This window comes from Scophthalmus maximus, chromosome 2 (genome assembly GCF_022379125.1).
Source record: "Scophthalmus maximus strain ysfricsl-2021 chromosome 2, ASM2237912v1, whole genome shotgun sequence".
Lineage (NCBI taxonomy): Eukaryota > Metazoa > Chordata > Actinopteri > Pleuronectiformes > Scophthalmidae > Scophthalmus > Scophthalmus maximus.
Window position 1 is genome coordinate 29,775,429 of NC_061516.1, and position 24,572 is coordinate 29,800,000.

The window sequence follows — 24,572 nt, forward strand, 5'->3', positions numbered from 1 at the left end:
AGAACAGTCAACCCAGTTCTGCTTGGGCATGCCAACATTAACAAAGATGAAATGCAGTAAGTAAGCAATGGGAGAAAAGACGAATAATGTGGCATTAAAGGCAAATGAGGAGGCACTGTTGCTGATTTTTCTCTTCATTTTCAGTTCGGCAAGTGGAAGTCGCTCTGACTTAAGAATTGTTGTTGTGTTCAGATAAAATCTGAAATGGTTGGGATGAAAAGTCATCATTTGCACGGCTTTATCCAAGGAAATAAACACACCAGTTTAAGTTATCTTTCATCTAGATTCCTGTAATCCATAAAGTGGATCTGCCTTCTCGTCAGTCTCTTCCTGTCCACCTTGTCTTTATAATAATGACAATTCCTTCATGGATCTATGATAAGTATGTTATGTTACATTTGGAATTAGTTTCCTCTGCCAAAATAAGTCTCACTAAAAGGTGACTGCTCGTGTTTCTTGTCCTGCCCTGACTTCTTTTCAGTAATATTGATAAGAAATTAATTTGCAGAGTACAATATGGGGATGTCACGTATACCAAAGTCCTTATAGGCAAGTCCCACCACTCGACAGCCGCCCCCATGGCAGCTTTTTTTTGAGAAGACGTGAAGGAGAATAATGCTGGAGAACTCTTTTCAGGATGAACTTTGTTCTCTTCTTCTTTCTGTATCTGACTCTTTAGTCTCTAGTTGCGTGTGTCCATGTAAAACTGTTTGCAGTGTAGAAACGTTTTTACCATCATAATGAAAAGCCAATCTGACTCTTCTTGCTAAAACAGTGTCACAATTGCACCTTAGGCGACAAATGGCCTATTATCTTAATACCGCACGCGCGCACATACACACATGCATGTGCGGGCAGAAGACAGACATCAGGATGAAATGATTATTTCAATACGAGATGGGAGTTATATGATTACATGTGCAGACAGACAAGGGTGACGTGTGCTCTGGCCCATGTATGTCAACACACGACGCAGTGAAATTATCATATATCAACAAGTCATTCCATACGTGCCTTTTCGATAAAAAAAAGGCAGAAATAAAGACAGAGATGGAGTGTGTGTATGTGAAGAGAGACAGCGAGAGAGAGACATAGAGAGTGGGGGAAGTTAATTTAGCTGCTCTGTAATGTCATTTGATCTGACCAGGCCAACATCGCTCACTCATTCTCACACAGACACACAACCAAATATTTATAACCACAGAGAAAGGTAATGGTGGAGATTAGAAAGAGGAGGTACAGAGTAGAGACATTTCCATATTGAAAGGAGTATCAAAATAAAATACCATTGATACATCTGCATTACACAACATCCCTCTGCCTACTGACTTTGACTATTTATGTCACCGAAATGCCTTAAAATGTAACATCCAATTTTACAAAATGAAAGGCTTAAGAAACAGAAAAAGACAAAAGATGAGGAGGAGAGGATGGTTGTTGGGAAGTACAAATATGGACAGGACGAGAGAGATGGACGAACAATAAATGGATGGTGACCACACAGACACCAGGGAGACGGAGGAACGAGGAGAGAGCAAAAACAAGACAGAGACAAATTGATGAAACCCAATTTGGTTGAACTAATGGACAGGATAGAATCATAATAGGAGACAGGATAACGCAAATAGGGAGAAGGGGAAGAAACCCCAACTTAGAAAGTCAGAGTGTCTGAGGGAGTGTGGTTAAGTGGTAGAGTTAAAGCAAACAAAGAACGAGTATGTAATATACACTGCAGCACTCAAGATGGTACATTAAAACCCCATTGTGGTCTGATTTAGAGCCGCTCATTTGTACCTGATCCTCTGCTTTGTGAGATAAGCAACTTTACTTTACTTGGCCTACTTTGAGACCAACGTGTGTGTGTGTGTGTGTGTGTGTGTGTGGGTGTGTGTGTGTGTGTCTGTCTGTCTTACCAGGTTGGACCCTCCAGTCCAGTAGAGGTAAAATCCATCTGGGTCAACTTTCAGGGTTACCAGGGTGGGGGGCCCGCTGTTCTGCTCCTAGACAACCACAGAAATAGAGCTGTTAGAAGGACGCGAGTGCACGCACACACACACACAATATCCAATCTCCCATTCTCTCGCACGCACGCAAGTGAAGTGAGCCCCAATTTTATAACCAGTAGCCACTGAGTACAGCTTATTACAAAAGTGATCTGATTTAGGAGATTATGTCCGTCAGTGTTACTGCTGGGATCTGGAAACACAGCAATGTTGCTACGTCCACGGCACGTGAGGCAAATCACAGACGAGCAGTTACGTCGCAAATCAAGTGAGCACAACAGAGTGAGTGTAGTCGTGATAATCTGTAATAAACCATTCGTTTATGAAACAGTGTGCACGGAAACTAAACTTTATATCAAAGTTGAACCAATAGGCCAGCTCGAAAAGTGTGATGGCTGTTTGCAATGGAGAGTTTGGGTGAATATTTTATTTGTTCGCCTTTGTTATCTCCTCCCAAACACGATCCTGTCTGCTCGTGTTTCTTTCCAGTCTGACTACATTTAGCAACGTATCTGTGTTCCCACGCTTCTCCAGTTAACCGGGTGCGTACAACACAGGGATGTCGAGTTTTATTCGACATTTGAACTACCGCTCTAACATGGGAGCAAAATGAATATTCTGTTTGTTATAGTTTGTACGAGCACAACAGACCATGCCTTGCACTTGAACGCACTGTCCATCTGGGCCACTGCACACCCTGCGTGTTATCCTATCAGTAAGGCAGGCAATTGTTGTTCTCTATTGTTGTTGTACTACGAAAGGGAGAGGACGAGGGAGCTGCTCCGAATGGATAGGGGGAAAAAAGCAATGTGGATTAAACACCACAGGTGGAGAAATCTGAGGACTAAGGTAAATCATTGCTGACTAACATTGATTTACATTAGCTTGTCAGTAGAGCAAAGTTTAAGGCAGGGTTTAGTTGGGTTCCACACAGAATTACATGCTGGTAAGTGTCGGTTATATGCAGTACTATTAACCTTTTATTTTAAGTTACGGATCTCTTAAAATTACATTTAAATAATGTTCTTGTCATTTGCAGCAAGTTCAATGAGATGCCCCAAAAAGACACTTCCTCCTAGTTAAGCCTCAACTAACTCTCTGGTGCAGCTATTATCTTTATGACTGTCTCTATTGAAATGTGAGCTAATAAGTCATTTATAGCAGCAGAGGCTGTACCTGCTGTTCCAATGTGCCTTGTCATTATGGGATTGTGGACAGACAGACAGACAGACAGGGAGACTGTGCTTGTGTGTGCACCTGTCGTGCAGCAGCTGTTTTGATGCTGGAGACCTCACAGTTGTGCCAGTATGAAGTTCTCCTTCATGTGCAGCATAATGATGGTACACACGAGCCTGCATCAACATGTCATTAGCATCATCATTATATGTACGCACAATCGCATGCGCACACACACACCTACCGGCTCTGTAATTACAGTCCTAAGCAGTCATACCTTCCAAACATATCGTCCAGACATTTCTAGATTGTTTGTTACTACAGTGACAGATGGCTGATGTACGCATGTCGTCATGAGCATCATCGTCAACATCAGATGGAAAAAGTGAGAAAGTTCTGCCTGGCAACCCACCCACCAGCCAAACATTCTATCAGAGGAAATAGCTTTGCTTACACACACACATGCACGCACGCACGCACGCATGCGCCACTGACCACATACGTGAGGTATCTACTTCTTAGGTCATGTGGGGTTAAACAAAAGAATGCAAATAGCTGATATATAAATGGTCATAGCTTCTTGTTTGAACACATAAATGTGCAAACAATAACTCCAGAGGGTGAACATTTATAATCATAACCGTCTGCATAACAAACATAATGAAGTCATAATTGATGCAAATTAATTTCGCAGTGACGTCAATGAACTGGGATGATAAAGCAAAGGCCAGCTAATTTTACAGAGCCCCATGATGGACTGTTTAATGACATTAACATTAATTATCCATAAGCCATATGGAGAGGTAATATATCCATAGTTATAAACTGGTATAGATCAAACAAAGACAGCAATATTAGTTTTATAACCTAGTTAAAATTATAAAAAGCAAAAAAACGTATCACAATGAGATGCATAATGTAAATTATATTTGATGTCCAATATATCTCATTAAAGGGTTTTATATTGTTCTTTGTCTAAATTTGTATTTATTAAATCTTGCACACAGCAAAACATTTTAAAAGCATCATATGACATGATGGGGAAAAGGTTTGATTTCTTGTGTTAGAGGAGATGATTGTAGTCTGAATATGAAGCTTCAGTCGCTAGTCTTAACTTTATTCCCCATTCCCTGGGAAAGACTGAACATACCTTATGTTTGGGCTCCGAGGTTGGCTAACAGAAAAGGTTAGCAGGAGCGGTAAAAGATTGAGATTGGGATAAGGAGAAGAGAGAGAGGGGGAAAGGATGGGACGAAGATGGACAGGTTTGAGGTGTGAAGAAAGGGTGAAGGTGGAAAAGGAAAAACAAAAAGGTCAGGAGCAGAAGAAGATGCATGCGCGTAAAGTCTTGAGTTCAACTTAAATTAACACCAGTAAATGTAGTCCTTTTAAAAACTTACATCCTTAGCTTAGATACAACTTTGATGCGAGACATGTCACTCTGGAGCATCAACAGCGATGAAGTTACAAAGAGGCTTTCCTGTAAAACTCGGTGACACAATGTCGGCCGAACATGTCGCTGACTGGGCAGCGCACTGTAAGTGACTGAACTTGTGACGCGTGTTTACTCACGGAAACCAGTGTAAAAAAAGTGTCCAACTCCAATTTCATGCTGTGATTATGAACTGCAACTGTGGACATTTGCGAAACCTAAGCTACAATGGATGATGTTAGTTTATCCTGTGTCTGCTAGGTTTAACTCTCATTGTGCGCACAATACAAACTGCAGACAGTCCAGATGTTCCAGAGTGCTACAAGACCTTACGAGCAGAGACAACCGTGCTTTGCTGCAAAACAATTGCACATCAGAATTCCTGGTTCGTCATTCCTAGCTTACATTCCCTGGGTGCTAAATGCTGTAGATCGTCAACACGCACAAAAGGATATGGGCTACATGATGCACATTCCTCTGGCAAATTGAATTTCGCTGAAGCATTTCAAACATTCAACTTTACTTGTTCACAGCTTTTAACTAGAACAATCTGACACTACATTTCCGCATCCGTTTGATAATCAATTACTCTTGCCATGCAACATAAAAAGTAATCAAATGTTATCATGGTGGATGGGAGGCATTACTATTTTGCAGCAAAGACATCTTATGTTAAATTATTTTAAATGAAATTGAGTATATGCCGCCCAACGTGTGCTCATGCAGTGTAACAATCTATAGCATGACTGCTTTCTACGGTAATTACAGTAGATCAAACGGGGGGAAACAGGAATAGAGAGCAAGGGAGGTAGGAGCATCCATCAAAGTCATACGGTCATGTTCACCAGAAAAACACATTGCATACATCCTGTGGTCACTGATATAATGAATAACAGTTTGACCCATTCATAACAGACATTTGTTCGTGGGTAAATAGCCGCTAAAGGCCAATACCTGGATCCACACACTGCACTTGAGCTTCAACATTCAACCATCATGTTCAACTTCAACTAAGATTGATACAAGCACAAATGTATGGTTACAAGAGGAAATACAGCAGTTAATGTTCCTGTGTTTTTATTCTGTTGTCTTGACACCACAAATTTTCATCTATTCCTACACCGACTCCCCCCCCCCCCCCCCCCACAGGAGCAAATGTTAGCTTTACTTGATATTTCATGTTCATGAACAGTACATCAGAAGAGTGTCTTCTTTGTCAATTCATATTGGTTGTGTTCGTGTGCAAGCACATCCAAAAATGCACGACTGTGTGAATCACAGACTTGCTTTCAGAGTGTTGACACAGCCGCCCTGTCATGCTGGCTCTGACTGGTAAACAGCTGTTCAGGTACATAGGCAATGGCTGGCCTGCTCAGGTGGATAACTTCCAGCCCAGGAAGGTAAAAACAGAGTTTCAAATTGATCACTCACAGAATGCCTAATTCCACTCTTTTCACACCAACTAAGCTTGGACATAGTTTTGAGTTGTGTACAGTACGCGGCAGTAACTGAGTGGGGAGAGGCTTCTCTGTGGAATAGCAGCCTGGCTAGAGTGCAAAATACCCTTCATGTGACAAATCTAGGGAACATTGATGAATAGCAGAGAATTCCTATCTCAATTATCTCTCTCTCTCATCTCCCTTTCTCAACCCAACCGGTCTAGGCAGGTGGCCGCCAACTAAAGGAAGTTTTTTCGACAAGCGCTCACGGGGGAATGTTGGATCTTTTTAAACAATATTGTAAGACATTAGGGTCTTAGACCGTATGATTGACTTGACTATGAATCGATTGGTTATATCCAGTGTCAATACTGTAGAAACACATATGTAGATGTGAAATTCCAATAAGCACCAGACTCACAGACATTTCTGTTACAGAAATGTGACCATTGATACATCAACAACACCCGTACAGATTCCTAACGAGCACTGGCCGCAGGGAAGAACGCACTAATACACCATTATGACCGGGAATATTTGCATGTGAAGCCTGAAGAGTTTTACATACTGTATCTGCAAATAGCTCTCACCATGACACAGAGAAGTCTGTTATATTCATGTCCGTCTTTCCATCTCTTTCTTTTACAATTTATCCACTCTTTGAATTTACTCACCTCACCCTTATCTAGAGTTATTTTTAATTATCGATTAAATATTTAAGCCAAGCAAAAATGAAACATTTTGTCACCACTGTAACTGCCATTTTTTACTGCTCCGACATACACCCCCCCCCAACATTCTGTAGACCAAACAAATAATCAAAGATAATTAACAGGTTATTATATACTGAAAATAATCCTTCATATACGCTTTTCAGCCACTTTTTCCTTTCAAGCTCACCTTAAATGCGGTGTGTGAATGCATTTGAAAATAAAAGTAAACCTAAACAGGAAATCATTAGCACATTTGCACCCTACAGAGTGTTTTCTGTGTGAGGGTGGGTGGAAGGTCTATAATTGGACCTCACCCCACACGGTAATTAACCTCCTGATGTAGAAACCTCCTGAAGTCTCACTTCCTCCTCTTCGTTCATTCTTTCCCTCCATAACAGTTCACTCTCTCCATCACTCTCTTTCTCCTTAATTGACAGAAGATAATGTCTCTTTCTCCAGACCCCCTTCAGATGCTCTGACCCTCATTACCTGACCATAATGTCTCTCTCTCTCACTCACACTCACACACACACACACACACACACACACACACACACACACACACACACACACACACACACACACACACACACAGAGAGTCGATGGACCACCCTCTGCAGCTGAGGTCAGATAGCCACCGCTTAATGAGTCCTCTTGAAATCATATTCTTCAATGGTGTACACATGTAAGAAAGACAAACACGTAGCTATTCTGTCTCTCTTGCAACATACTGTCCTCACCACACAACTAGTGTGTGTGTGTGTGTGTGTGTGTGTGTGTGTGTGTGTGTGTGTGTGTGTGTGTTCTGTATTGTAGGCCATCAGTCAGAAGGCTATTAGGGAGAAACTGATAAAAGTGTCCCCACCAAGTGCACCTTTGGTCAGCCTTGCTGTGTGTGTGTGTGTGTGTGTGTGTGTGTGTGTGTGTGTGTGTGTGTGTGTGTGTGTGTGTGTGTGTGTGTGTGTTCAGTGACAGCTTGCAGGAGTGGTGTGTAAAAGAAGGCTGCGTGCACTCAGTGCGAGTGTGTTTGAGCTGCTGCTTTGGCAACATTGTAAAAGTTGATGACAGTCGGTAACCTTTGGACTCTGGAGAGACGAAAGGAAAGAATGAGGAGCGGGGCCAGAGAGGGGAAAAAACACTACAGAATATAATACAGAAAACTCCCCCTCTATAGACTGTTAGACAGAGAGGAAAAAAATACTGTAATTCCAATGTCCTTGGATTTATGATGCTGGTGCTATGAATATCCATATGCCCTAGTTAGAAACTTGGCGCAATATTGGCATGGTGATCACTAAGAATTTCTGATAAATCTCATACTAATTCGAGGGTGCCTCAGGTTGGAAGAAGAAAGTAAGTGGAAGAATTCTCCTGCTTTGAATTTTAAATAACATGTAAGTAATTGACTGTTAAGATTGAATAAAATGTTGCTGGCGAGTCATCAAAGTCTCATCTTTCCAGATCCTGAATATAAGGTTGTTGTTTTTTTCACAGCCACAAAAAGCAGGTCAAAGCAAACTAGACCAGGCAGGCATCAGAAATGAAGAAGATAATAAAAAAAGAAGTGGATAGAGGGGAAACAAAAGTCAAATTCAAAGAGGAAGCAAATCAGACCGCTGACAGAGACGAGCACAAAGAGGTAGGGAGAGTGGTGGAGTGATGAAAAATTATCACATGAAAATTACAGAAATACAATGAGGCTACGTGTGTAGTAAATGGAGGTAAAACTATGAACAGAGCGAAAGAGGAGTGGAGATGGAGCACTCCAGATGCTAGTCCCACACTTCACATGTGGCTGTGGTTGACCTCCCACCTCTCCTTGCTCTCCGTCTCCCTCCCTCCCTTCATCCATCCATCCCTCCCTTGCTTCTCACCACTCTGTCAGGATGTCAGCAGTGTTTCTCGGCATGGCGTCACAACTTCACACGAGCCTGTGCTCCCCCCCCCCTCCCCTTTCCTTCCTCCTCGTTCTCCGCTCTCCTCCCCTGAACATCTTTCCACTTCGCTATCTCACAGTGACAGTTTGTGGCTCGTTGCTTCCGTGCATCTAAAGCTAGAGCAAGATATCCACTTCATAAAATTACCAGCAAGCAGGAATAATTGCCTTGGAAGTAGAGGCCATTGTGCTTTCCTGTGAGGTCCCAATGACAAAGCACATCTGCTTACAGAAGAGATCCATCTCTAAGGAGAGAAGCCTTTTCATTTTGAAAAATGGGCTGTCACGCTCCAGGTGTGAAGTACTGTCCAAACGGTTATGAAATCTCCTTGCCTTGTGTTAGGAGTCTCATATATCAAATGTAGTGATGAGTGCTGTTACTTATCTTATTCAAGAAGCACAATGATCATTCAAGGCTGTTCCCTTCGTGCTGTGGCCTCATGAGAACCAGCCAAAAGCCAAGTTGGATTAAAAAAACATACGAAAACAAAAAAGGAGCCGCTCTGCAAGTCCCAACATGCAGGTGAAAAAAACGTGCAGGAAGAATATTTGTATGAGGGTATACGTGATGTTATACTCTGAAAAGATGTTTGCACTGAACTTGTAAATACATTTTTGCTGTCAATGGATGCTCATTCTTTGGTAGTTTCCAGAGATCAAAACTAATGAAAACATAATTATGAATATGATATTCTTTTATGTTGTGGTCCTTTAATAATCTCCATCCATACACTACTTGTCATGCAAAAGTAATGTAACTACTTAAAGTCACTGCAAAATTTGCCTAAAACAACTGAACTAACACAACCAAACTAAAACCTAAGAACATTTTATCCACTTTAGAAGAAAATTGAAGTAAGTTCTAAATTGAAGTGAAACAAATGTGCTTCCTTCCAAAAGTTAGAGGCAGATTTGTCTTTGTGGTGCAGTAACCAGTTTTCTTGGGGCTCTGTCTTCATGTGTTCATGCTAATCAAAGCGTTTCTTATCTAACTCTTTGCAAAAACTATCCCTCCCGCTTACATTAGCATCTGCTGTTTTGTTTAATAGACACTGATTTAGATTTAGGTAGTGTAAGATACACTGAAACCCCCGAGGACAAATTCCAAGGTAGCTGAGAGCAAGACATTTGGTTGTTTTTAAATGATATAAACTTTCACGCATGGGTCCATTAACAATCCATCAGGCAGGCACCTGAAGCTTTTTGGTTGAAATATGTGCCGGGGTGCTGTCTGAGGCCTCTGTGACCCAGACTCACCGGACCGCCTGGCAGCAGTGTTGAGAGATTTCCTTGTAATAAAATTTCTTTTTTGAGCAAGCCGAGAGGGAGAGCTTGGGAGCTCGCGGCTTTCAACCAATAAAATACACAAACCTGCTGATTCATCTTTAGATTCAGTGGGGGTGATGAAAACAATAGCTCCAAAATTGCCTTGTCAAGATATTTGCGAAACAAGTGTCTGCTGTCAGTCTGGTTAGACAGCACGGCGCTAATAAACACCGAGGACAATGACAGCCTAAAAATGTCTTCAGTGTCCTCAGGTGCCGCCAGGATCTTTAGCTCCGAGCTCCTCTAAGTGAACCGTGGCGCGTGCTTTAACGTCAAAATAATCCCACCAAAATGACAGGAAACTACCCTGAAATGCGGCATTTTATGGCCCATCTGTGTTCCGCTCACGTTACGGGTTCCAAACAAGTGGAGCCAACGACCTCCAATCTCAAAAAGATGTTACGTTTCTCAGAACCCTGTCAAATTAATGAACAACTTGTGATCCTATGTGATATTGTGTAAAAGCACTAAAAGCTACATTTCTTGTAATTCTGCAATGTGAACATGAACAAATCAAGTCCAGAAACTCGGGGGTGACCAAACAACAACACATGCAGGAGTATTTGTATCCTGAGATTAAGTCTTCTTCGCTACAAAAACAAAAGCTCACGTACAACGCTTGGTATATACATGCAGGGACGTGGCACAGCAGAAGTGTATTTGAATGAGGTTCATACACAGAGGGTCTGAGAACAATTTTCACCACTCACTTGACTTTTGGACGCAACTGTGTAACAATATAATACAACTGAACGAAAACCTGCAAACACTCTGCAAAGGAAGCAAATGTTAATGTTATGTGTTATGATGATTATTCATTTGACTTCTGTATACTTTTTAAGATTCATATCATAGCACTCCGAGGCACACTTGACAAAGAGCCAAGCGGCTCTGTAGACAAACTGTCTGTCTGTGTTTGTTTAATTGGTTGTTTAGGAGGAATTTTAACTGAATTCCAGCTGGAATTTGTCTAAATTGAATTGTGGCCGAGGCCGCAGAGGCAGCAGCGAGGGCTGAGGGAAAAGACGGAGGGAGGGAAATGGTTTTGGCTATGGAGCCTTGCAACAAGCTCCAACAGGAAGTCATTCAACGCGAAACACACACCCAGAACAAAACAACCACACACGCACACATGCATATGAGCGCACATGTGTACACAAGCCGGAGCGCCGAAGAAAGAGGGTCATTTGGATCGCATTCCTCCTCCTTCCCCCTACATGAGTCACTGTGTGTGTGTGTGTGTGTGTGTGTGTGTGTCATTTGATGGGCCTACAGTAGAATTCCCAAGGCCATTAAGAAACAGAGGTTTTGTTGTGAGACCAAAAGATAAGACAAGGAAGAGACGGCAGCGGCTGATTTATAGATGAGTATGGGGAACAGGAAAGGAGAATGAATGAAATGTGGGGGGGGGGGGTGCAAGGAAAAGAGATGGAGAACAGGAGATGAACCATGTGGAAGAAGGACATGGTGCTGAGGAAGAGGGGGGAAGAAAGAGATGGGGTCAAAAGTGGGGTTATCATGTAAACAAACTGCACTGCCCTTAGGCACTTTCTGGTGTGTGTGTGTGTGTGTGTGTGTGTGTGTGTGTGTGTGTGTGTGTGTGTGTGTGTGAGTGTGTGTGTGTGTGTGTGTGTGTGTGTGTCCTAATTCTATTCTCACTTTGCTTAATCCTTAAAGGAACACACCATATTTTTGGGACAACAGCCCATTCGTCAAATTTCCCAACAGAGCTGAAGTAACCACTCTGTTCCCGTTAAACCATTGTCTTCTGAATTCAAAACTTCCACAAACATTCCTCTGAGAGGACAAGACAAGTGCTTTAACTAGATCACAGTTGGACCAGGTAATCAATGCATCTTAAATATCAACCTTTCTAAATTCTAAGCAACTCCCTGTGGGAACAAAACCAATTGCTGCCATTATCCAGTTATTATTTGTAGCACAATTTGGCTATTTGTTTCCTGTAAAACAGAGCCAGACTGAGTCACGCTTAATTTGAAATAAATAAACCTTCAGTGTCCCAAGAGTATGTTCTGAACTTTGTTGCCGAAAGAAAAGCACTTTCGTACTTTTCATTTACCAGACATTTAAAACGCAGGAATTTGACTGTTTTACGCTCTCTCCTTTACATCCATTTAATTTTTGCAAAGTCCCTCCTTCAGTTTAAGGGGTTGAATAAAATAAAAAATACCATACAATAACAAGATTTCTCATTATTCTGTTAATAGTATGCTCAAGTGTCACGACCACAGCAGCAAAAGCAAAACAGTGCTCTGCAAGTCATTTATCAACAAGCAATTCATAGAATGCTATTTTTTTAAATGAGGTATTATGATAAAAGTGAGGAAATAAGACTGACGACCTTTACTTGCCTGACTACATTTAAACTGCGGATTTGTCTTATAGCAGGAAACAGAGAAATTTGCTGTTTCTTGAATGGGTTTCTGTCATGTTCTTTAACATTCTCGAAGCTGGAACTATAGAATGCTTAGCATCTGGCCTTGATAAATCACAAATGATTAATCAGTTATAAAATTGTCAGTGTTTGTTTGCCGAAATGGGCAATATGAAAACTTATTGTACAGATTAAACAATGCAGAAGAGATGTGTATTCATTTTAACGTTTTACGTTACGTTAATTTTCTAGTAAAAATTCTATGCATTTGGTTCCATTTGTGTTTTCTTTATATACTAAACTGTAAAATGTCAAGCAACAATAACATTTCGTTGTTATAAGGGTTTGATAATGACATCTTGGAAATCATTGTCAATTTATTTATATATATTTATATATATGCTGATATATCAGTATCACAAATGGTTTACTCCTTGATTTCATTATCGGCCCCCCAAAATTTAGATTGGCCGGATTCTAGATGACATGCTGTTGTCATATTAATAACTAAACAGTGCCCTGTCACAAGTCATTGGAGAAATTTGGGACGTTATTATGGTAAAAAAAATAATAATTTAACGAACACAGCATTCCCCTCACATTGTGGACAGGAGGGAATACGGTTTCCCCAGGGAGTTTACTCTTAGTTCAGGCCCAGGGGAGGAATCGTTTTCACCACAGCCACATTCAGAATTCATGGAAGATGTGAACCCGATCTCATGGAGCACCTTTTACTTTAGCTCGAGGAGCATAAAGGAGCAACTGGCTGTATCATCTCAACTCGCTGTATCATCTCAACCATGGTCTCAGTTTATGACTAACAAAGGAGCCTCTTTGGTATCTAGTTCTAGTTTCTCTCTCTCGTCTCTCCATGGTTCCTTCCGCCCCCAAACTTGATCTCTCTTACTCTCTCTCTCTCCACTTATCCCCCATAAAACATTTGTTGATTCTGGAGAGGAATGGCAAATAGAGGGGAAGAGGGGAATGAAAGATAGACAAGCAGAGAGATTGCACATGTTTTCAAGTGTTCACACACTTAATCACCACCATAACTATTTCCTGGGAATTCCCTTTGAGGGACAGAGCGAGCGAGGAGACAGAGGGAGTTAGTGTGCATGTCGAGAGAAAGGAAATCAAAAGGACATGGCATTCGCTGTTTGCGTGACAAGACCCTCCTTTGGAGGCCAGACGCGCACGCACACACACACACACATCACGTCATTATTACATCTCTGTTGGGGTTCAATGCATGCACTTTAATATTTCAAGCACTTATGCTGGCCATCTTGAATGGCCCTTGGCTGCAGTTTCTATGTGCATGTCTTACGTGTGCACACCAGACCCAATGGTAACGGCCTTTTACGGACCTTTCTTTGCAGGATTTTGATGATCCACACACACACACACACACACACACACACACACACACACACACACACACACACACACACACACACACACACACACACGTGAACACACATTTCTGTTACACATCCACAACAGGGGTTTCCGAATGGAAGACACATACAGGCCTCCAGGTAGGGTCCATCAGTCAGCCACTCAGTTAATCATTGATGGATGTCTCACACACACACACACACACACACACACACACACACACACACACACACACACACACACACACACACACACACACACACACACACACACACACACACACACACACACACACACACACACACACACACACACACACACACACACACACACACACACACGATGGCGAATGACACAGGCAAGTGCATATCAGGGTTGCGGGGTTCTGGAGAAAATACGCGGAAGGAAAAGTAGAGCAAGAAAAAAAAAAGTAGGCGTGATTTGGACAGCCATGGAGACGTCTGCAAACACAAACAAGTTAATGAACTTATTTTTTAAATCAAGGTGACATTTCTGTGCTTGTTTTGCAGTACAGTCCTTCTAACTTGTCCTGTGTCCGCAGTTCAACAGGTGTTTTCTCTTCTGACCCGCAGGGGGGCGGAGGCACAGAGACGGAAGACGAGACGAGAGGGTGAGACAGAGAAGAGGGCGAGACAGAGAAGAGGGTGAGACAGAGGGGAGACAGAGAAGAGGGTGAGACAGAGAGGAGAGAAGAGGGCGAGACAGAGAGGAGACGGTGAGACAGAGAAGAGAGGGTGAGACAGAGAAGAGGGCGAGACAGAGAAGAGGGTGAGACAAAGAGGAGACAGAGAAGAGGGTGAGACAGAGAGGAGGGTGAGACGGAGAGGAGACAGAAGGAGAGGAGACAGAGAAGAGGGTGAGACAGAGGGGAGACAGAGAAGAGGGTGAGACAGAGAGGAGGGTGAGACAGAGAGGAGGCAGAGAAGAGGGTGAGACAGAGAGGAGAGAAGAGGGCGAGACAGAGAGGAGACGGTGAGACAGAGAAGAGGGTGAGACAGAGGGGAGACAGAGAAGAGGGTGAGACAGAGAGGAGGGTGAGACAGAGAGGAGACAGAGAAGAGGGTGAGACAGAGAGGAGAGAAGAGGGCGAGACAGAGAGGAGACGGTGAGACAGAGAAGAGAGGGTGAGACAGAGAAGAGGGCGAGACAGAGAAGAGGGTGAGACAGAGAGGAGACAGAGAAGAGGGTGAGACAGAGAGGAGGGTGAGACGGAGAGGAGACAGAAGGAGAGGAGACAGAGAGGAGGGTGAGACAGAGAGGAGGGTGAGACGGAGAAGAGGGTGAGACAGAGAGGAGGGTGAGACAGAGAAGAGACAGAAGAGGGTGAGACAGAGGAGACAGAGAAGAGGGTGAGACAGAGAGGAGGGTGAGACAGAGAGGAGACAGAAGAGGGTGAGACAGAGAGGAGACAGAGAAGAGGGTGAGACAGAGAGAAGAGGGTGAGACAGAGAAGAGGGTGAGACAGAGAGGAGACAGAAGAGGGTGAGACAGAGGAGACAGAGAAGAGGGTGAGACAGAGAGGAGGGTGAGACAGAGAGGAGGGTGAGACAGAGGAGACAGAGAGGAGGGTGAGACAGAGAGGAGGGTGAGACAGAGGAGACAGAGAGGAGGGTGAGACAGAGAGGAGGGTGAGACAGAGGAGACAGAGAGGAGGGTGAGACAGAGAGGAGGGTGAGACAGAGAGGAGACAGAGAGGAGGGTGAGACAGAGAGGAGACAGAGAGGAGGGTGAGACAGAGGAGACAGAGAGGAGGGTGAGACAGAGAGGAGACAGAGAGGAGGGTGAGACAGAGAGGAGGGTGAGACAGAGAGGAGACAGAGAGGAGGGTGAGACAGAGAGGAGGGTGAGACAGAGAGGAGACAGAGAGGAGGGTGAGACAGAGAGGAGACAGAGAGGAGGGTGAGACAGAGGAGACAGAGAGGAGGGTGAGACAGAGAGGAGGGTGAGACAGAGAGGAGGGTGAGACAGAGAGGAGACAGAGAGGAGGGTGAGACAAAGAGGAGACAGAGAGGAGGGTGAGACAGAGGAGACAGAGAGGAGGGTGAGACAGAGAGGAGGGTGAGACAGAGAGGAGGGTGAGACAGAGAGGAGACAGAGAGGAGGGTGAGACAGAGAGGAGGGTGAGACAGAGAGGAGACAGAGAGGAGGGTGAGACAGAGAGGAGGGTGAGACAGAGAGGAGGGTGAGACGGAGAAGAGGGTGAGACAGAGAGGAGGGTGAGACAGAGAAGAGACAGAAGAGGGTGAGACAGAGGAGACAGAGAAGAGGGTGAGACAGAGAGGAGGGTGAGACAGAGAGGAGACAGAAGAGGGTGAGACAGAGAGGAGACAGAGAAGAGGGTGAGACAGAGAGAAGAGGGTGAGACAGAGAAGAGGGTGAGACAGAGAGGAGACAGAAGAGGGTGAGACAGAGGAGACAGAGAAGAGGGTGAGACAGAGAGGAGGGTGAGACAGAGAGGAGGGTGAGACAGAGGAGACAGAGAGGAGGGTGAGACAGAGAGGAGGGTGAGACAGAGGAGACAGAGAGGAGGGTGAGACAGAGAGGAGGGTGAGACAGAGGAGACAGAGAGGAGGGTGAGACAGAGAGGAGGGTGAGACAGAGGAGACAGAGAGGAGGGTGAGACAGAGAGGAGACAGAGAGGAGGGTGAGACAGAGAGGAGGGTGAGACAGAGAGGAGACAGAGAGGAGGGTGAGACAGAGAGGAGACAGAGAGGAGGGTGAGACAGAGGAGACAGAGAGGAGGGTGAGACAGAGAGGAGGGTGAGACAGAGAGGAGACAGAGAGGAGGGTGAGACAGAGAGGAGGGTGAGACAGAGAGGAGACAGAGAGGAGGGTGAGACAGAGAGGAGGGTGAGACAGAGAGGAGACAGAGAGGAGGGTGAGACAGAGAGGAGACAGAGAGGAGGGTGAGACAGAGGAGACAGAGAGGAGGGTGAGACAGAGAGGAGGGTGAGACAGAGAGGAGGGTGAGACAGAGAGGAGACAGAGAGGAGGGTGAGACAAAGAGGAGACAGAGAGGAGGGTGAGACAGAGGAGACAGAGAGGAGGGTGAGACAGAGAGGAGGGTGAGACAGAGAGGAGACAGAGAGGAGGGTGAGACAGAGAGGAGGGTGAGACAGAGAGGAGGGTGAGACAGAGGAGACAGAGAGGAGGGTGAGACAGAGAGGAGGGTGAGACAGAGAGGAGGGTGAGACAGAGAGGAGACAGAGAGGAGGGTGAGACAGAGAGGAGGGTGAGACAGAGAGGAGGGTGAGACAGAGAGGAGGGTGCCTGAACCAAACCCGAGCCCTAAGGAAACCGGCTCGACAAGAACTCGACACACGCATTCAAGCACTGCTGCAACTACAGGGGGGGGGTCTCCGAGGGGTATCTGCTTCACACACACACACACACACACACACACGTGTGCTAATAACGCGGTTCTGTGTTGACGCGCAGGACCCTGAGGTACACACCTGCACGCTGTGGACACTAATCATCTGTCACTAGTTAGCTTAATTACTCGCTGCGCGCGCACACACACACACACCGACACACACACACACACCGACACACACCGCGTGTCACTCCACAACAGTGGGCCTTCTGTCACCAACAGACTGTCATGTCTCATGCGCTCGCTCGCTCGCTCCAGTCCAAGTCGATCCCTTGCCAGTCGAACATGTCCAGCCTCACCTCGTCCCACTTGATGAACTTGCCTCCCTTCTTCAGCGCGTCGTGGACGCACACGGGCTTGAGCTGCAGCGCGTGCACCCCCGGCTTGGCCCCGGCCATGGCGAGCGGACTGCCGGCCGCGGGCGCCGACGCCTCGACCCGGGCTGCGGCGAGCTGGACTCCGCGGAAGGACCGAAAAACGCCGCTCCTTCCTCCGCTTCCACCGCGGAGCTTCTTCGCCTGTTTTCCGGGGAGACAGAGAGGGGGGGCGGGGGGGGGGGGGGGGGGAGGAGGAGAGCTCTTCAGACACCGACTTGAAAAGTTAAGAGAACCTCGCCGAGAGTTTGAAGAACATGAGGAGAGAGCGCGCGCACCGCTGCTGTCTTGTCCGCGTCCACGCGGCGCGGCCGCGCGCCTATAATACGCCTTCTATTGTAGGCTTTGATTCATATGTTTGTTTATTCATGCCGACTCCTTTAATCGCGCACTCGAGCGATCCTTTCCTCCCGTCCTCCCATCTGGTCGACCCCTGTCCTCTCCTCTCCTCTGCTCTCGCCCCCTCGCTCCTCTACCAACTTTCTGCGCTTCCTCTCTCTGTTTTTTCTTTTTCCTCCTCCTCCTCCTCCTCCTCCTCCTCCTCTCGTCGCTGCGAGAGAAGAGAAGAGTCCGAGAGGAGAGAGCGAGGGAGAAGGACGGCGTCAGTTTGAGTGGATGAGACGTGAGGAGGGGGGGTGTCAGAGTTGGTGGAGAAGGGGTGTGTTTTAGTTCAGTTCCTCTCCTGTCCTCCCAAATGTACAGTCTGACTGTACGACAGCTACAGACTGTGGATTTGATACTGCAGCATGCACGCATGTCAAATTCCACATGGTCAGCGTGTAGCGATCATGGCTGACACACACACACACACACACACACTTCTGCTGGATCTTGGAGGGTCACTCCAATGATTCCATGTGTTTTGCTTTCCAGGCTGTTGGGGAACGTGAGAGAGTTAGTTTTTAAAGAAAGAAATGTCCAAATGAAAGCAGCAGGGGTCGTGGTGTGCTGCACCGTTGGTCGGCAGTCAAGCTCCCAGAACACACAGGATGCTACACTTCCCATAATGCCACTCTATGGCATATTTCATCAGATCACGCTTGCCTGGTGAACGCCCACGTCTTTCGTCAGTTGGTAAAAGAGGCTCTTCGTCTCTTTGAGAGCGACAGAGGATGATATTGGTGAACCTGTGGCGTCTGTGGACTGCCTCTTTGACGAACCCCTTGAGTTCCACAGAATTCAGCAGCACAGATTTGATACTGAAGTCTAGATTACCATACCAAAAGTCTAAAAACGTATGTGCGAAAAAAGCATAAAAGCAACACATTGTGATTTGTGTTTCCACTCTTATGCTTTAAGCATAGATAAAGCTAAGCTTTGCTTCATATTTTACCAGACCGATATAAGAGGGGTATTGATAATCTTATCAACGTGTACTTCCAAAATGTCAAACTCTTGCTTGGCGGACCACTGACAACCGCTGAGCCTTAGCATGAATGAAAGTGTAAGATTTCACAGGCCCGTAGAGTAATTTCCCTTTTGCCTGTAGTTGTATGCATGGTGCAAAATGCAGTCAGGCTGTGCGATTCAATACGTATTTCTTGAATGATGATAGGGAATAAACAGGAAATCATTTCTCAGGAAGTCTTCCTGAAGAAGTCGCCAGGTAACTTTCCCGTGTCACTGGCAACGTGTCATGTTTGAAGGGGCGTGAGAGTGGAGGAGGCGGCACCGTTGCAGTCCGATCCCGTCCAAATCCCACTGCCAAGCAACATTGCAACTTGGGCTTCTCATTTTTTTTTTTTTTAAACGCTATGGAGCAACGGATTTTTTGGCAGCCATCTCCAACTCCCTAACTACACCCAGCAGGAATGTCTGCTATGCTGCAGCCTGCTGACTGAGGGATGGAGTGACTTACTGCTGGTGTGTTTTTTGCATGATCAAAACCATAGAGCGGAGGAGGAAATTAAAGAAAAAAGTAGTGCACGCAAATCAATTCGAAATTATTAATTTTATTCCGTCCATTTTTTGTGTTTAGAAAGTGCTGGTGTCCGTCCTGTAGGATCCTTGGGAGGAGGAAACATAGTTTAACAATTTAGCAGGGAGACAGGTTGGCATTGGTGTGTGTGTGTGTGTGTGTGTTTGTGTGTGTGTGTGTGTGTGTGTGTGTGTGTGTGTTACTGAGCTGTAACTGAGTACAGGTAGATTCGTTGATAAATCCCATCTTGAACCACCACCGCACACACAACCTCTCAGGTGACAACAAACAAAAACAAGATGGAAATGCATATGCATTCTTTCACCAGCGCAGCACCCATGCACAAAGCTGGGATATTGTGTTTCTCTGGCGCATAATAATGTGCACACACACACACACACACACACACCATCTCTCCTCTCCCATACACACAAATGAACTTCTTTTAAACCACACAATGTTGAGTTGAGCGCTGCAGTTGAAGTGCAGGCACCTGTGGCGTCAATAGACGCTGCCTCTGCCCTCCACTCTTTGTTTCTTCCCATTCTCCCTCCCTCTCTCTTTACAAATACACTCTTTCCCTTGGTCTCTCTATTTTCTCCCTGCTATATTTAAACAAAACCCCTGCTGCCTCCTCAGTGTTTTTACCCCATCTCGTCTCTCATTCCAACAGGTGTCCTTCTCCCGTGGGTCACTGCAACCTACTGTTGCTCATCTGTGCAGAATAAACATGGTGTTGGGATGCAAATGATTTCATATGTGTAGCAATAGTAGATGTAGCTCAGCAGGCTTTTCTCTGTTCCCCTCTCTTCTCAGGATCCATCATTTCTAATGGTTTTTTTTTATTGTTAAGTGAACATAAATACAAAGTTCATATGTGAAATGTGAAAGTACGCGTAGGGTGTGGTTGGCACCAGTGTTGGCCTATATATGACGATGTAGTTGACAGTACACAATATGAATAACAGATTTTGAGAGAGCTCATTATCATTTTAGACCAAATGTTTAAGCAGCCCAGCAATTGTAAAGCATTCTCTTTTTGTAAGTGGACAAAGACGCAGAGGAATCCACGAAACGTACATTTTCATTCCACAAGGATATTTAATAGAAAACTGACCACTGGATGTTTTAGACAAAGGAGGGTGAAGATTCTTAGCCTGTCTAGTTCAATAATTATGGAACTGTGAATTGTTGCCAAATAATATCTAAAATAATGAGGTAAATAATGTTTTTAAAAATGCAATTTAGAAAAAGGGGTTGGCTTCCCAGTGCATTTCTGACTACAGTCCAGTCTGGTCTCTGCATGTTCACAGGTGGCTGTTTTGAAACTGTAAAAGATTAAGATCAAGATCTTTTTCATGTAACAACGTGATATGTGACCTGAGATCTATCTCAGCTGTGTTCATGTGTTTGTAGTTTTTGTCTGTGAAATGCACGAGGGGCTGGTTTTCAGTTGTGTTCCCATGGTATTTTGTACAGACATTCATGGTCACCAAAGCTGATTCTCTGAGATTTTCTCTAGTGCCACCAGCAGGTGCTCGTTTACAGCCACTCGATTTTGTCCTAAAATTCACGATTCCCGTTGGACGCACATTTAGCTCAAAGCTGCAGTGTGCATCACAAAGACTGCACTGCACGCTGCATGTTGCCGATTGGGTTTTAACATAAAGCACTTCGAGTTAACCAGTTTTTTAAATGTGAGACATGAGTAGAATTTGCAATTATTTGTCTCACACAGCTGTGGAGTCCATAAGACACGTCCTTCATCGGACCAGACGAAGAAGGGGATACGGCTGAGAGGAGAAACGGAGAGAAAGACGATAAGCGTTAAGAAGCATTAAATAATAATCAAAAAGACAAGTAGAGAGGTAGTTTACAAAATGAATGTGAGATCTAATCAAGGTCATGCAATACTGGTTGTGACTGCGACAAGGAAGCCAATATATTTAATCTTTCCTGCAATCTGTGTCGTTTACAGTGAAATCAAAGTGTCTGGATGAAGGGAAGAAAGCAAAAGTGAAAGACAAGGTACAGGGAAGGAGGAAGGACTTTAGACTAAGTTCGGTAAAAAGAAATGTGGACTCATACTGGCCTGTTGATGAAGAGTGTTAAAAAAAGAGACAAGAGAGGAACAATGAGGTTAAAATTGGGAAGGAAAAGAGACCCCGACTACTCATCTCTCCTCCCTCTGACTTTCTCCTTCTTTCTTTCCCTCGCTCTAGTAAAAGCCAGATCTTTCCCTCCAACGCAAAGCCAAGGACTCACAAAGATGCATTGTGCACAGATACACAGGCATATTCACAGCCCCCTCTCCAGACACACACACACACACACACACACACACACACACACACACACACACACACACTAGCTTTAATGGGAATGGCCTGACTCCATCAACAGTAGCAATAAAACCTTGATCAGATTACCCTCCATAGCCCTGCTGAGATTTTGACCTGAAATCACTGACAGTTCATTGGACCATCTGTCTCCATCACATTTCAGCATTATTGTCAATGTGTGTTGAAGGAAGAGCTGACATGAGGACAAGTAGGCAAACGCTGAATGCAGTTTCAACCATGAAGATGGTTATGAGCAAAAGAACAATGATTTGCTTTCATGAGAGATCCACTCATCACTATCAACTTTGTCCAAATGAGTTTAGCTGCCTCCAAACCCTTCACTATTCACGTATTGACGTAAAAAGTAAAGTATTATAGTAAAGTTGCCTCTACATGGCTGTGTTAGAGTCCTACACTGCCATCTAGTGGTTATATTGTGCTACTACCCTCCCCTCCACTCATTATGCAATAATCAGGAATGTGGACTTAAAACAAGTTTGAGCTCTGTTGCAGTTGACCTCTGCTGTGAGGGCACTGGGGGGGCGTAAACCTTCCTGTGTATGTGCACACCTATTACCTGTGTTAAGCATATGTGTGTGTTTGCACAAGTGAATCAGTGAATAACGATATACTGTACTTTGTTATAGTAGAGTATTTATTTTCTTTTTTCTTTCAATCAGGGCCACCTCTGGGTGTTTGGTGCCCTCTGCGAGATGTCTGCTAGCTCCCCTGAGGTGTCTTTTCTGTTTTTTTATTAGAATATTTCATGAGAATTCTATTGATCTTATGATGTGGTAGGATTTCAGATGTAACTCTAGTATCCTGGCTTTACCCATTTTCAGGGTACGACACAGAGCACAACCTGATTATTCATTCTGGTTACTGTTATCTACGTCTTTGATGCCTCTACATTACTGTCGCTGTCATTTCTTTTCTTTTTTTTGGGGGGGGGGGGGTCAGCCTTTATTGTGGGAAGGAGAGCAGAGTCTAGGATGAAAGGGTAGAGAGAAGGGAGGTGACACGCAGCAAAAAGTTCAAGGTCGGAGCTTATGGGGGGTCCTCATGGGGTTCACCTGTCTCTATCATTTTTGTACCGATCAGCAGGTGTTTAAATTTGAGACTCTATCATTTATGGCTTTTTCTATAACTATACAACATTCAGTGTATGTTTTACGTGTACTCCAAAAGAGAGAATGTCTTGCAGCAGATCTGACATTTCAGCAGAGCAGGAAGGTCTTGGCAGGAAGTGGACAGATGCTCATTAACATCAGCATTGACGAAAACCCAGACAAACACGAACACTGTTGAGGTGCGTTCACCGGCTAAATATCACTGACAAAGATGCAAAAAAACTTTCACTGCCGCTGTTGTAGCGCTGGAGTATTTCTGTCATGACAAACAACATGTAAAAACTGTAGGAGCTGTGGAACAGCAAGGGATTATTTATCAGACAAAGTGAACATAATGCACTGTCCTGTAAATATACTACGACAAAATTGTCCCATTCGGGTTGACAGCTCCCCCTTGTGGAAGGAAAACTCCCGTCTCCTTGTAGGAAACAAAGCAGGAAGGTCTATATTCCTGAGCGCAAATCTACAGAGGCTGCATCAGCCCATATTTGTCAAATTAATTAATATATCAATAGCAAAGCTACTTCTGTAAAATCATGCCAGGTTACATGGCTTAGAGTTTTGGCATGTGTTCATACTGGAGGAGGAAGTAGAGACTGAAAGTAGAAAACAGGATCTGTCTCTTCCCCTGATGATCATCACTGCGCGTGTCTGTGCAGCGAGCAATATGGCGAGTGGTCGAAGAATTTCTCATATCACGTAAGTAAAAGTACCAATGCAACTGTGTGAAAATACACTGCAAGTCATAGTCCTCAGTGAAGAGCAAAATGTAGTATCAAAAAAAGGTAACGTATTGATGTTGTTATCTAATACATTTCTATGGCTATCAATACTGTTACATTAATGCATACACAGCATTTTATTCAGCCAGATTTAACTACTGTCCAACATTCCCCAACTAGAGGTCAGGCAAGGGTAGAAAAGAAATAATGAACATTTCTCAAACCTTTGATTGATTTTTCATGGAATATTTGATCATTTCACCTCTTGAGGCCTCAGGTTAGGCAACCAAACACTGTGTTGTTGTAGGAGGTCACAAATCCAAATGGTTGGAAATCACAATATGTAATAATGATTTTACATTTTGTAATGATTTTTTTATCACGATTTTGTGATTAAAAAGTGAAAAAATCATGGAGATGCTGTGAGCAGAGAGTGACGGGGCAGGAATGACATTACAGTGTTTGAGCGAGAGGACGACCTTTCAACTTCCATAACTCAAGAGTGTCTGGAGATGTCCGATTCGTGCGTCTTGTGACATGTACCATATAACTTAACTTAAGCTTCTGTGACAAAATGGTCACAGAAGGGAACTCACTTCATTATAGGCAGGACAGGACTACAGGACATAGTACGGCCACGAGTGTTAGGCAACAACAGGTCGGTGCTGGATCTGTGTACGGGCCTCCCACGGTGCTTACTGTAAGTCTCCCAACAATGCAACAATGTCAGGTCCTTATTCTCTGTATAGATTTGAATTAGCTCATACACTGGCTATTTGCAAGTTTGAAGTTCTTAGTGAGATTATCTGTGCCCCTGACGTGACTTTTTCCTTACACACACACTCACATACACACACACACACTTGTTGTA

General features: G+C 44.5%; 1 protein-coding gene across 2 annotated transcripts in view; it reads right to left on the reverse strand.

Moving 5' to 3' along the window:
- plcb3 (phospholipase C, beta 3 (phosphatidylinositol-specific)) overlaps nucleotides 1–18,110 on the reverse strand; it is a 51,001-nt gene extending 32,891 nt beyond the window's left edge. The window contains exons 1-3 of one of the 2 annotated variants that reach the window (XM_035624679.2): nucleotides 17,868–18,110; nucleotides 17,515–17,733; nucleotides 1,914–2,000 (exon numbers count right to left, since the gene is read on the reverse strand). In XM_035624679.2, coding sequence (XP_035480572.1) covers nucleotides 1,914–2,000; nucleotides 17,515–17,613 — 186 coding nt within the window. In that variant the 5' untranslated portion in view covers nucleotides 17,614–17,733; nucleotides 17,868–18,110. The remainder of the gene's footprint in view (nucleotides 1–1,913; nucleotides 2,001–17,514; nucleotides 17,734–17,867) is intronic. The other variant, XM_035624680.2, reaches the window with a different exon arrangement.
- Nucleotides 18,111–24,572: the final 6,462 nt, after the last annotated feature.